We start from the raw sequence: 14,075 nt of genomic DNA, 5'->3' as shown, positions 1-14,075 counted from the left end.
TTATCCTTTTTAAAAGTCACAAATTAATGGGAGCCATCTGGAGTCAGACGGCAGTTGGCTTAGCTTCCGGTTCCTTCACTTTCTGATGGAGTGACTCTGGACAATGGAGCCCCGCTTTTCTCATGTGTAAAATGGGGCTAATCGGATTTCCTTGTAGGACTCTTAGAAGATTTACCTGGAGGAACATGAAGTGCACAGACAGTTGATGAAATGTGGTAGAGAAGTGTAATTCTTTCCCACAAAGTGACACAGCCACCTAGCACAGAAGAAAAGCACCTGCAACCCCCACCTCTCTGGGCCGTGCATCAGCAGAGCAGCTGGAGAATTCCCTCCCGTAACCAAAGAGCGTGACCCTTCCTGGGCTGCCCAATTCTCCGCATAAATAGGTCAGCCCTAGGGCTACCAGGAAGGCCATGTGACAGCCCCCTGTGTATGGGACGTGATCACAGAGATTTTATTTTTTAATTGAAGTGTAGCTGATATGCAATATTATATGTTACATATGCACAAGACGTAATGCATATGTAAAGGGTATTCTCCATACTCCATTTATAATTATCACAGGGTACTGGCTGTGTTCCCTATGTTGTGCAATATATCCTTGAAGCTTATTTTATTTTACTTTGGGTTTGGGTTTTTTGGGGTTTTTTTTTTTTTTTTTGGCTTTTCAGGGCATATGAAGGTTCCCAGGCTAGGGGTCGAATTGGAGCTGTAGCTGCCGGCCTGCACCACAGCCACAGCCATGTGCGGAATCCCAGCTGCGTCTGCGACCTACACCACCGCACATGGCAACGCCAGATCCTTAACCCACTGAGTGAGGCCAGGGATCGAACCCAAGTCCTTACGGATCCTGGTCGGGTTCATTAACCACTGAGCCACAAGGGGAACTCCCCTTGTAGCTTATTTTAAACATCATAGTTTGTAACTCTTAATTCCCTCCCCCCCGCCTCGATAAGGCTACTTTTTTGCATTTTGCCAAAAATGAGGACTGGTTCTGTTTTACAGATGAAATTGAATACGAAAACCAGAAAAGGCTGGAGGAGGAAGAGGACTTGAATGTCCTCACCTTTGAAGACCTTCTTTGCTTTGCCTATCAAGTGGCCAAAGGGATGGAATTTCTGGAATTTAAGTCGGTAAGCTCCTTTTAAAGAAGAAACTCGCAACCACAAGATAATTCTGAAAAAGAAATGTGGGTGGGTTTGGTGTTGTTGTTTTGTTGCTGTTGTTGTTGTTGGGTTGTTTATTTTATCCTGTAGCCCCGAAAGTCTGCCTTTCCCCGTTGGACTCGCCTAGGGTGGTCCTTGGGCTCTTGCCTAATTAGTGTAAGAGCTGGGCTGCCTTAGTGGATGATGTGGTGCTCACAGCCCTTCCAGGCTGTCAGAGTCCGCTGAAGCTTCCAGATAAGAGGTCTTCGGGAATCCCTCCTCAAAACCAGGTGCAGCCGTGTGGGACCTGCATTTCGGGTCGTCAGGCTGTGTCCTGCGTGCAGGCATTTGCCCCAGGGGCTGAGTGGAGGTTCAAACCCCGGGCGCTCTCCTGGGTGCCTGCGTCTTTTGCAAGCATCTGCTGTGAGCCAGCTAATCCCACATCCACCCGGGCTGTGACGGGAAGACCTCGGAGCCTCTGCCCACCAGGGACTCTATCCCCAATTTTGCATCCTTTCTGTAATATTCTCTCAGCCCTGCTGTTCCCTGACGCTTGCAGCCTCTGCTGCCTCTAAGCTGTTACAGCCCTTCAGAAGGCGACTTTCTGTCCTCGTTTTTCTACCTTCCACTGTCTTTTCTTTATTTCTCCACCTTTTCTCTCCTCTTTCCCTTTGAGTGTCCTAGTTTTATCCTCTCTTCCACCCCCCTCTCTTTGCTTCCTCTCTCCTCTTTCTCCCTGACTGGAATCATTTCAGTTGTATTGTTTTTTTCTGTAAAAATTTACTGTCTTGAATATAGGTAGACGTTCAGTTTTAAGAAAAAGATTGGCGTTCCCACTGTAGTGCAGTGGGTTAAGAATCTGAGTGCAGTGGCTTGGGTTGCTGCGGAGGTGAGGGTTCCATCCCCGGCCTGGCACGGTGGGTTCAAGGATCCGGCATTGCTGCAGCTGGGGTGTAGGTCACAGCCGTGGCTGGGATGCAGTCCCTGGCCCGGGAATTTCCGTATACCATGGATGCAGCCATTAAAAAAATACGAGAGAGAGAAAGAAAAAGATGGAGTTCCCATTGTGGCGGAGCAGAAATGAGTCCGACTAGTAACCATGAGGTTGCGGGTTCAATTCCTGGCCTTGCTCAGTGAGTTAAGAATCTGGCATTGCTGTGAGCTGTGCTATAGGTCTCAGATGCGGCTCAGATCCTGCATTTCTGCAGCTGTAGCTCCGATTCGACCACTAGCCTGGGAACCTCTATATGCTGCGGGTATGCCCCTAAAAAGCAAAAAAAAAGAAAACTATTAATGTGACATAAATCAATAGCTTTGAAGAATGGGAAAAAATTCTATTCACAAGAGCAACTAAACCATGAAACACGTTGAGATAAACCAGAAACGCGTGAGGTCTGCATGAAGAACCTGTGAAACTTTATTAATTTTTGAAAATTTTATATATTTATTCATTCTTTTTTTTTTTTTTTCTGGCCATGCCTGCAGCGTGCAGAAATTCTCAGACCAGGGACTGAACCATGCCACATCTCTGACGATACTAGATCTTTAACTGCGAGGCCGTTGGGGAACTCCAATTTATATTTGTTTTTTTAAATTGAAATATAGTTGTTTTGCAATGTTGTGTTAGATTCCATGATTAGTTATATAAATATATATATTTCTATGTATTCTTTTTCATATTCTTTTCCATTATGGTTTATCACAGGATTTTTCTTTATTTTTTTCTTATCTTTTTGTCTTTTTAGGGCCGCACCCTCGGCATATGGAGGTTCCCAGGCTAGGGGTCAAATTGGAGCTGTAGCTGCCAGCCTACACCACAGCCACAGCAACTCGGGATCTAAGCCATGTTTTCGACCTCCACCACAGCTCATGGCAACACCAGATCCTTAACCCAATGAGCGAGGCCAGGGATCGAACCCACATCCTCATGGGTCCTAGTCGGGTTCATTAACCACTGAGCCATGAAGGGAACTCCTATCACAGGGTATTGATTATAGTTCCCTGTGCTATACATAGCACCCTGTTGGTTATCTGTTTTATATAAAGTAGTGTGTATCTGTTAACCCCCAACTCCTAATTTCTCTCTCCCACCCCAGCCCCTCCTGGCTTCCCCTGTGAAACTTTATTAAATGCGTTCTATTTGTTCATATAGGAGAGACTCAATGTTTAAAAGCCCATTCTCGGGGAGTTCCCATCATGGCGCAGTGGGTAACAAATCCGACTAGGAACCATGAGGTTGCAGGTTTGATCCCTGGCCTTGCTCAGTGGGTTAAGGATCTGATGTTGCCATGAGCTGTGGTGGAGGTCGCAGATGTGGCTCGGATCTGGCGTTGCTGTGGTTGTGGTGTGGCCAGCAGCTGCTGCTCCGATTCAACCCCTAGCCTGGGACCCTCCTTGTGCCTCGAGCGTGGCCCTAAAAAGCAAAAATAAAATAAAAGTCCATTCTCTCCAGATTAACCTCTATTTCCTACAACCCCAAAGAGATTCCCAAGGTAGGATTTGTTTCTCACAGATACTGAAAGTGCACGCTGTCTTCTTTTCCACCTTCGGGCGTCCTTACTCGCTGGTCAATAAAATCGCTGTCTCACAGCCCTGTCCCCGCCTCGTCCCCCAGGCACATTCCTCTCCCCTTCTTCCCTCCGTGGTTGGCGTCTGTCCCGTGCTGTCCCCTGTGCACCTACAGTGGAGCCGTCACCAGTGTCTTTACAGAGGTCCGCGGGCATCTACCTGGATCGACTGGCCCGGTTTGCTGCCTGTTGCTAAGGAAACACTCAAACTCCTCCCAACACGGGGTCAAGGGGCTCTGCCTTTCTCCGCCGGGCAGGTGCTAATACGAATGTTGTGAAGAATGTCCGGCGTCTTGGACCCCCTCCCCTGGTTTTCCTTTAGGCTGTCCCCTCTGAGTCACCCTGTCACCGTCTCCCGTTTGCCTTTTCTCCCATCTTCTCTGGCTGCCTCTCAGGTCCCTCTAAGGCTCTGTGACTCCCTCCAGCATCACCGGAGCACGGGCCACGCCGGCACGGTGACACAGGCGCCAAGACACAGACACAGATCTTATCCTTGAAGCGGGGGTGGGGTGGCGGCAGCAAATCCCAGATGACAGGGTCGTCCGGGAAATATTGCGTTCAACTGAGTTCTGGCAACTCAGGGGAGACGCAGGCATGTCAGACCCGGGGGAGGGGAGGCCCTGCGGAAAAGGCGTCCAGAAGTACTTCATGCCGGGGCTGGAGGAGACTTTTGGCGTAAGAGAGAAACCAGCAGGGAACCTGGGATGGGGTCGGGAACCTAGAATCAGGGAGGTTTGTTGAGAAAGGTTGGGAGGTGGCTTCACTGGGTCACAGAGGCCAGCAGTCCAGCAGGTGCTTGGCTCTTCCTGCCTGAAGCCCCGAGAAATGTCTGCACTGGAAACAGAGATTGGGGGTGGGCAGTGTCATCCTTAGGTGTGGATGCGGTGGCCCAGGGGAGGGTGTGGCCGAGAGGGCGAGGACACGGGAACGGCGGTGGGGGGGTGACGCAGAAGTCACAGGCGGCGGGACCTGAAGGAGGACCAGCTGCCAGACAGGAGCAGATCCGCCGAGGGGTCAAGTCATCTCTCTATAGGTCACCTCGGGCTCAGGCCAAGGAGCTGGGGCAGATGAGCGGAGACGGAAGCAGGCGGCAGGCCTGGTGGTCCAGTGGGTGGAGTGTGGCTGTGGATGGAGCATGGACCCAGGGTTGGGAGAGCTAAAGGGATCCCAGCCTTGACAGCTTTGGCTTTTCTTTGTTAAAGATTGAAGTGAGTCCTTGGGTCTTTGCTTCCAGGGCCTGGTTTATTTTTTGTTTGGTTTTCTTATTTGGCTGCCCCCTTGGCATATGGAGTCCCCGGGCCAGGGATCAGGTCAGAGCTGCAGTTGTGCCCTACACTGCAGCTGCAGCAACACTGGATCCTTAACCCACTGTGCCGGGCGGGGGACTGGACTTGCATCCCAGCGCTCCAGAGATGCCACCGATCCTGTTTGGCCACACTGGGAACTCCTGCCCTGTTCCTTTTAAAGTCTTTCTCCACGGAGTTAATTTTCTGGACAGACCACTCAAATTCAAGTCACATCACCTCCATTCTGGCAGGAGCTGCTTCTAATTCCACTTCAGGCCATCTTCCCAAACTTCTAGTATGTTCCCGAATTTTTAAAGAATATTTTGCCATTTTATCGCCAAAGCTGTTTTCCAGTCAGAAGAGATAGTATTGCCTCCACCTGCACCGGAAAGGTGCTTGAGCACCGCACGGGGAGCTCAGCAGAGGGCCCTCTCGTTGTGTCTCGTGTTTATAACAAGATGCAGCACCTGGATAGGTGTGACTTCCTTTCTCAGAACGGGGCCCTTTGGACCCCCAGGAATGTTCCCTGAGCAGCACCAGCAGCTGCAGCCACAGCAGCTGAAGCATCGTTCGCACCCTTTGCTGCCCATCGGGATGACCGCTCACGGCCCTCGAGAGCTAAGACGGCTTGATGACATGTACTCCTGTCCCATCGCTCCTACCGACCTTGAAACGGGACGAGAGGCGGCCCTCGTGACCCTAGACATTGCGGTCAGTGACACTGCCCTTTCTTTCTTTATAGTGTGTTCACAGAGACCTGGCAGCCAGGAACGTCCTCGTGACCCACGGGAAAGTGGTGAAGATCGGTGATTTTGGCCTGGCTCGCGACATCATGAGTGATTCCAACTACGTGATCCGGGGCAATGTGAGGTTTCCAGTTTTATACCGTTATTTTGGGTTCGGTCATTGTTCATCTAAACACCTGCCGTCAGTGTAGTGCTTAGGTCTTTTTTTTTTGGTCTTTTTAGGGCCGCACCCATGACATATGGAGGTTCCCAGGCTAGGGGTTGAATCGGAGCTGTAGCCGCCAGCCTACACCACAGCCACAGCAGCTCAGGATCTGAGTCGCCTCTGCAACCTACACCACAGCTCACAGCAACACCAGATCCTTAACCCACTGAGTGAGGCCAGGGGTGGAACCAGAGTCCTCCTGGATGCTGGTCAGGTTCTTTAACCACTGAGCCACAATGGGAACTCACCCCCCTCCCCCACCAAGGTCTATATTTAGTTGTACCCCAAGGTCTATTTTTTTCATTTTTCTATTTATTTTTAAATTTAATTTTGTTGTTAGAGTACAGTTGATTTACAGTGCTGTGTCAATTTCTGCTGTACAGCACAGTGACCCAGTCATACACATCTATACATTTTTTTTCTCATACTATCTTCCATCATGTTATATCCCAAGAGATTGGGTATAGTTCCCTGTGCTGTAGAGTAGGACCAAGTTGCTTATCCATTCTTTGTAGTGCATTCTTTTCTTTCTTTCTTTCTTTCTTTCTTTCTTTTTTTTTTTTTTTGGTCTTTTTAGGGCCGTTCCAGCAGCATATGGAGGGTCCCAGGCTAGGGGTCCAATTGGAGCTGTAGCTTCTGGCTTACACTACAGCCACAGCAACACTGGATCCTTAACCCACTGAACAAGGCCAGGGATTGAACCGGAGTCCTCATGGATACTAGTTGGGTTTGTTAGCCGCTGAGCCACGACAGGAACTCCTACAGTGCGTTCTCAAGTCAGGGTGACCTCAGAAAACTTGCTCCTATCAGCTTTCTTTCTTAAAGGGTTTTTCTGCAGATTAAGGGACTTTTCGATTTGTAATAAAAGTTGAGCAAAACAGCATCTCCTCTATCAATTAGGGACCTTCGGGTGCAACCCACACTTAAAAAAAAAAAGAAAAAAGAGGAGTTCCCATCACGGCGCAGCGGAAACGAATCCAACTAGAGGCCATGAGGTTGTGGGTTCGATCTCTGGCCTTGCTCATGGGTTAAGGATCTGGTGTTGCCATGAGCTGTGGTGTGGGTTGCAAACGCAGCTCAGATCTGGCGTGGCTGTGGCTGTGGTGTAGGCTAGAGGCTACAGCTCCAATTTGACCCCTGGCCTGGGAACCTCCATGTGCTGGGGGTGCGGCCCTAGGAAAGACAAATAAATAAATAAATATCATCATCCTATTTGTCATCCTGCTACTGTTGCACAGGCAGACCTAAAGAAAGCATCACCGAATCTACCTGCGTTACCTAGGAGAGCATTGCTCAATGCCAGGTGAAAAAATGCGCAGTCATTGAAAGAGTATGTGGTTTTTAAGAATTTACAATACCTGGATTTAAGCTCCTGTTCTTTTCGGCTGTTCCTTTTTGTGAGTTTCGTTTTTTCTCTGCCTTATTGTCCCTGCTCGTGACATAGTGGTAACAGTGAAGGCTGATGTCATGCTTACCGGGTGCTAAGGGCCAATCTAAGTGCTTTACAGACATTCAGTCCTCAGAGTGCCCATTCATGGTGGAGGAGACGGGCCCAGAAACGTCGCTTGCTCCTGATTACACAGCACAAGTTAAAGCAAGAATGTTCTTTTTTTCCTTTTCTCTTTTGTTGTCTTTTTAGGGCGACACTCATTGCATATGGAGGTTCCCAGGCTAGGGGTCTCATCAGAGCTGTAGCTGCCAGCCTGCACCCCAGCCACAGCAAAACACCAGATCCGAGCTGCATCTGCCACCTACACTACAGCAACACCAGATCCTTAACCCCCTGAGTGAGGCCAGGGATCGAACCCGCGTCCTCACGGATGCTAGTCAGATTCGTTTCCTCTGAGCCATGACAGTAACTCCAGGACATGAATGTTCTGCGCCCCAAGTCTGTCTGTGTGTGACCACAGTGATAGAGTGTTTGACACGAGGATTATTCTCTTGTCTCTCTTACCTACTAACTGGTGGGAATAAACCAACAAAACCCAGGGTAAATGCCCAATAAGTGTTACGCACGAAATTAAACTGTATTGAATCAAACATTCAGCTGCTTTAGGATCTGTGCCTCCATCCATCATGGTAGCTTCAGTCATAAACAGGAGGCCTGCCACACATGCCTGTGGAGGCTCCACCCTACTAGCTGGAGGTTTCTGAAGCAGGAAACAGAATTCCATTTGAAACCACCCCTCATTCCTTTAATTAATCAAATTCACCAGACGAGCTTGCCTGAGTCTCCCAGCTTGTCCTTTCTGGAACTTTGATTTTTCCTTGGCAGCTCAAGCGTACGGGATGAAGGGCTCCTTAACCCACGGAAAAGAAAACACTGCAGGAGTTCCCACCATGGCTCTGATCCTCTAGCTCACAGGAATCTGACTAGCATCCATGAGGACGCAGGTTCGATCCCTGGCCTCACGCAGGGGGTTCAGGATCAGGCATTGCCATGAGCTGTGTCGTAGGTGGCAGACGCAGCTTGGATCTGGAGTTCCTGTGGCTGTGGTGTAGGCCGGCGGCTACAGCTCTGATTGGACCCCTAGCCTGGGAACCTCCATATGCCGCAGGTGTGGCCCTAAAAAAAAAAAGAGAGAGAAAGAAAACTGCAAAATGCTTGGCCCCAGGAACCTAGCCATCCCGGAGTCTTGATTCTAACCTGAGGTTGTACTAATTCAAAACTCCCCTTTCTCGCCACTGGGAATTATTAGAGCCACAGAAGCCAGCCTGATGTCATTTCTGAAGTGATGACATATGTTCCCCTCACCACATTTTTGTGGATGCCATTTCCACTACAATCCTTCCAAGAAATGCTTAAAATATTCTACTAATGCGCTAGTACCGCTGATCACTGACCAGTATCCGCTGGCCTCTGGGCAAGTGACTGGCTACTCCTTGGTGTGACGTGTCCACCGTGAAACTCACTAAGGCCATGGGCAAACTTGAGTTTTAAAGAACTACGATTGGTTGGTTGAAGGCTACTATGTTAGAATGTTCACTTGACAGTGAAATACGTCCATTTGAAGAATCGAATTTTCTCAGGGAAGCATTCAGAGTGGCCTTAGCGAATAAATATGATCCTCCAGCTAACAAGAGAAGGAGTGTCCATGTGTGGAACATTCCCGTTGTGGCTCAGCAGGTTAAGAACCCAACTAGTATCCATGAGAACGAGGGTTCGATCCCTGGCCTCGCTCAGTGGGTTAAGGATCTGGCGTTGCTATGGCTGTGGTGTAGGCTGGCAGCTATAGCTCTGATTCGACCCCTAGCCTGAGAACCTCCATATGCTGCAGGTGCAGCCCTGAAAAAAAAGAAAAAAAAATTCACCATTGGTTTCTTGCATTTTACACAGGCCCGTCTGCCTGTCAAGTGGATGGCTCCCGAAAGCTTGTTTGAGGGGATCTACACCATTAAGAGTGATGTCTGGTCATACGGAATACTGCTCTGGGAAATATTCTCGCTTGGTAAGGTCTGCAGTTCCCAGGACCCTGGGCTCCAGCTCTTTGTCCTCCCTCTGCACCCCTCCCCCACTCCTATGTCTAATGCCTCCTCCCGGGGCCACCCTCGTCTTACTTCTCTTGCAGCCTGAGCTCGTTTCTCTTTATTGCCTGATGTCTGTCCATCTGCCCTGGCCCCCAGCCTGTAAACTGCCCTCCAGCACGAACCCGGGCCCTGCTGCAGGCAGCCTGGCACCACACAGTGCCAGCTGGGGAGCCACGGGCACGCTTGCTCATTGAGTGAATAATAAACAGATGAAGGGTGATGGTTCCCCTGATGGTTCTACGCCCTCCTGTTTTTCTCAGGTGTGAATCCTTACCCTGGGATTCCGGCTGATGCTAATTTCTACAAACTCATCCAGAGCGGATTTAAAATGGATCAGCCATTTTACGCTACAGAAGAAATGTAAGTTCAAGTCAGACCTTGAAAGTGGCTAAGACTGGAAATTTATGGTCTGTCCACATCCAAACCCCGGAGAAGAAAAGTTAAACTCCTTCGTGTGGCATTCCCTTGATTCCTCTTAAGAAAGGCAAAGAAAAATTCCTGCTTTTGGTTTCGGGGGGTTTTCTGAGCAAAACTGAACCTTTCCTGGGATTTAGTTCCTTTGCTTGAGGGACCCTTCTCCTGAATGCCGGCCCACACTGTATTGTTCCAAATGCATCATCTAATTTGCCCTTTTTTCTGATACGGGGTCAAAATCTAGTAGAATAGTTGCCTCGAGACAAACATCCCATAAATAGGAAGCTCCACAGCAGTAAATGGTGCCTCGGTGCTTCGTTAAGTGCAAAGTGACCCATTTCGATTCCCTGAGATTTCTTATCTGCTTGTTCTGTTGTTTTCTCAGATACTTTATAATGCAGTCCTGCTGGGCTTTTGACTCCAGGAAACGGCCGTCCTTCCCAAACCTGACTTCATTTTTGGGCTGTCAGCTGGCGGATGCAGAAGAAGCGGTAGGTAGCGGCAGTGTGCCTTTCATCAAGCATTCTTGGAAAGGGAAGTTGGGAGTTCCCACTGTGGCTCAGCGGTAACGAACCTGACTGGTATCCATGAGGGTGCGGGTTCGATTCCTGGCCTTGCGCAGTGGATTCAGGATCTGGCGTTGCCATGAGCTGTGGTGTAGTTTGCAGATGTGGCTCAGATCTGGAGTTGCTGTGATGTAGGCCAGCAACTACAGCTCTGATTCTACCCCTAGCCTGGGAATCTCCATGTACCGAGGGTGCGGCCCAAAAAAAAAGGAAGAAGAAAGGGAAGCAGGACCTCAGAACACTTGCTGCCGAGATCCTGAGAACCAAAGTTCCAAATTGTCTTTGTCACTGTAGTTGTCTCGGTTGCCCTTTTGAAGTTGTATGGGGAGTTCCTGTCGTGGCACAGTGGAAGCGAATCTGACTAGGAACCACGAGGTTGCGAGTTCCATCCCTGGCCTCGCTCAGTGGGATAAGGATCCAGCGTGGCCATGAGCTGTGGTGTAGGTCGCAGATGTGGCTCAGATCTGGCATTGCTGTGGCCGTGGTGTAGGCCAGCGGCTACAGCTCTGATTCGACCCCCTAGCCTGAGAACCTCCGTATGCCGCTGGTGCAGCCCTAAAATGACAAATAAATAAATAAATAAATAAAGTATGGGATTAGATGTACTTACAGATAAATGTTTGGGGGCGGGAAACACAACTTTTCCTGTAGCTTTCAGCCAGTTGACTCAGAAATTAAATACTTGTAAGTGACCAGGACAGAGGACTAGACATGTCAATAACACAGAACCCTTGACCTCCAGAGGCCACTGACCGTTCCTCACTCAACGTGACACTCTTGTGAGGCATAACTGTACAACTCAGTCAGGCGACGAGGGGCATTAGGAAGAGCCTGGAGTCCTGAGAGCCCAAGACCAGCTCTGGGCCTTAGTTTTCTCACCTGTAACATAGGTGGCTAAGCTAGATGGTCTTTGAGCTTTGGGACCTTGGAGTCACTTTGCTGGCTCTTCCTGGCACCTGTACCACCTGATGGGGTTAAAAGAACCATCCCCTAGACAAAGTGAACGAAGAGTGGGGCCTGGAACCGCCAGGACCAAAGTTCAAATCTTGGTCCCCTTATGTGCCTGTCACAGGAGTTAACTGAGTCACTTACTTTTGGGGGGCGTCTCAGCGTCCTTATCGGCAATAGGGGATTAACCAGTCTTACTTCATGACTTTGTAAAGAGTAAATAAGATGATGGATGTGCAAAGACAGCCCGTAGAGGGCACTTAGCAGTTAATAAAGGTTAGTTAAGGAGTTCCCATCGCGGCTCGGTCGTTAACGAACCCGACTAGCATCCATGAGGACTCGGGTTCAATCCCTGGCCTCGCTCAGTGAAGGGTTAAGGATCTGGCGTTGCCGTGAGCTGTGGTGTAGGTTGCAGATGCGGCTTGAATCTGCTGTGGCTGTGGCTGTGGTGTAGGCTGGCAGCTGTAGCTCTGATTTGACCCCTAGCCTGGGAACCTCCATATGCTGCGGGTGTGGCCCTAAAAAGACAAAAGACAAAAAAAAATAATTAAAAAAATGAAAGCTAATTAAATATACATCTGAGTCTTTAAATGGATTGGCCGTTTCCCTTTGCCACATGATGAGGGGTCCATTTTCAAGTCCAGAGGCTCTCCCGAGACCTGTGCAGATGTGGTGTATCTTCGCCTCCTTTTGTGACTTTTTTTTTTTTTTTTTAAATCACAAACGGAAACTTAGTTATTGTCGGGGAATTAGGACAAACAGGAGAGGCGGAAAGCCCCCAGGGACTCAGGCTTCTGAGTAGATGACTCGTAAAAAGTTAAGGACACTCAGATAAACCGAGTTTTACAGAGAAACAAGGCATGAGTCACTTGTGCTCGTGGGTCATGGGTGTGGGTCCCCGGCGGTGTTATTTGAGCCGGGCTGTGAGGAGTGAACACTGTTTTGGCTACTCATGGGGAATGGGGGCAAGCAGGGTGCTCTAGGCTGGGCGAGTAATACGTATAAAGGTTCAGGGTTGAGAAAGAAGAATGGAAAATAGGAGTTCCCATCGTGGCGCAGTGGTTAACGAATCCGACTAGGAACCATGAGGTTGCAGGTTCGATCCCTGGCCTTGCTCAGCAGGTTATAGATCCGGCATTGCCGTGAGCTGTGGTGTAGTGGATCCTGTGTTGCTGTGGCTGTGGTGTAGGCCGGCAGCTACAGCTCCGATTCGACCCCTCGCCTGGGAACCTCCATATGCCGCAGGAGCGGCCCAAGAAATGGCAAAATGACCAAAAAAAAAAAAAAAGGAAAATAAAGGTGTCTCTCAAGGAGAGGGTGGAGGAGGGCATGGACCAGGGTGCAGAGCTGGCGTGACCAGGCTGCCTGGACAGCCTGGCTTTGCTGGGGACAACCTTGGTCTGGGCCTGCAGCTCCCCGGTCGTGTCCTCACATCCACAGGGCATCCCAGCCCACTTCCCTCTGCCCCGGGGCCCTCAGAGGCACGAGGGATGGTTGAATGCAAACTCCCCGCGGATGATGGCTCAGCTGAGAGCATCCGGGCTCCGGGGCTGTCCTCACACCTTCCCCTCCATCTCCTCCGCTCTGCTCCCTGCCCCTCGCAGTGGAAGGTTCTCTTCCCTCCCAGCATCAGAGGTGCTGAGCGCGAGCTGGGGCTGAGTTAGAAGAGGGGCCCCCTTGGGTGAGATGAGCACACTGGGATGAGCCTCTTACTCCTGGGGGGACTGGGGGCTCCAGTCCAGAAGCTGGGGAGCAGACACGGGGTTCCTGCCCCCACTTGCTTGGCCAGGCACCTCTGAGGCAGGTGCCTTCTGCACAGCCACGCCACGCAGCTCTCCTCCCAACACGGTCACGTCCAGTCTCTTGGACGGAAAACAGGCCTTGGGAGAATCTCTTTTTCTGCTTCATCACGGACCAGGGAAGGCAAATGGCTCTTGGAGAACAAGCAAGAAAGGGAAGGAACACAGCTAGAAAGTGTCCATTCACGGTTGAGTTATAGCGCACCTCCAGTGGTATGACCTGAGAGCCAGGGGGTCCCTGACTCCCATGCTCAGGCATTATCCAGACAATGACGAACCAATGAGAGCTTTAGAATGGACCACCCTGCTTCAACATGTGTCTTAAAGACCCAGATCGCTATGGGTGCTGAAGGATATGAACTAGACTTCTCGGGGTGATCATTCTGCAATACATACAAATATGGAATGGCTTCGATGTACACTTGAAACTAATAGAGTGGTATAGGTCAATTACACCTAATAATAAAAAAAGAGGGGTTCCTGTTGTGGCCCAGCTGGTTGAGTGCCCGACACTGTCTGTGAGGATGCGGGTTCCATCCTTGGCCTGATAGGTTAAAAGGGGCCCTAACCTTGTTCGGTGGGTTAAGGATTCAGTGTTGCCGCAAGCTGCGGTGTAGGTCACAGATGCAGCTTGGATCCTGCGGTGCCAGGGCTGTGGTGTAGGCTGGCAGCTGCAACTCTGATTCAGCCTCTAGATGGGGAACTTCCATATGCCACAGGTGTGGCCCTAAAAAGGAAAAAAATATAGAAAAGAGCCAGATCAAATATTCTCTCCTCTCCAAACACCCCTAACTTCCCTAGTCAGATTCCAGGCTCCTTCTTCTGAATCCCCCTACCACTTTATAAATCACTCTGCTTGAGACTTGTGTTG

General features: G+C 50.0%; 1 protein-coding gene across 1 annotated transcript in view; it reads left to right on the top strand.

The window, feature by feature from the left end:
• Positions 1-14,075, top strand: part of FLT3 (fms related receptor tyrosine kinase 3) — an 83,902-nt gene that overhangs the window by 66,605 nt on the left and 3,222 nt on the right. The window contains exons 19-23 of the mRNA XM_047756100.1: positions 1,006-1,133; positions 5,741-5,863; positions 9,287-9,398; positions 9,738-9,837; positions 10,277-10,382. Coding sequence (XP_047612056.1) covers positions 1,006-1,133; positions 5,741-5,863; positions 9,287-9,398; positions 9,738-9,837; positions 10,277-10,382 — 569 coding nt within the window. The remainder of the gene's footprint in view (positions 1-1,005; positions 1,134-5,740; positions 5,864-9,286; positions 9,399-9,737; positions 9,838-10,276; positions 10,383-14,075) is intronic.

Source organism: Phacochoerus africanus, chromosome 13 (assembly GCF_016906955.1).
Source record: "Phacochoerus africanus isolate WHEZ1 chromosome 13, ROS_Pafr_v1, whole genome shotgun sequence".
In the NCBI taxonomy this organism is placed as follows: domain Eukaryota; kingdom Metazoa; phylum Chordata; class Mammalia; order Artiodactyla; family Suidae; genus Phacochoerus; species Phacochoerus africanus.
The sequence above is the reverse complement of the archived record's forward strand: the minus strand, read 5'-3'. Positions and strand labels throughout refer to the sequence as shown.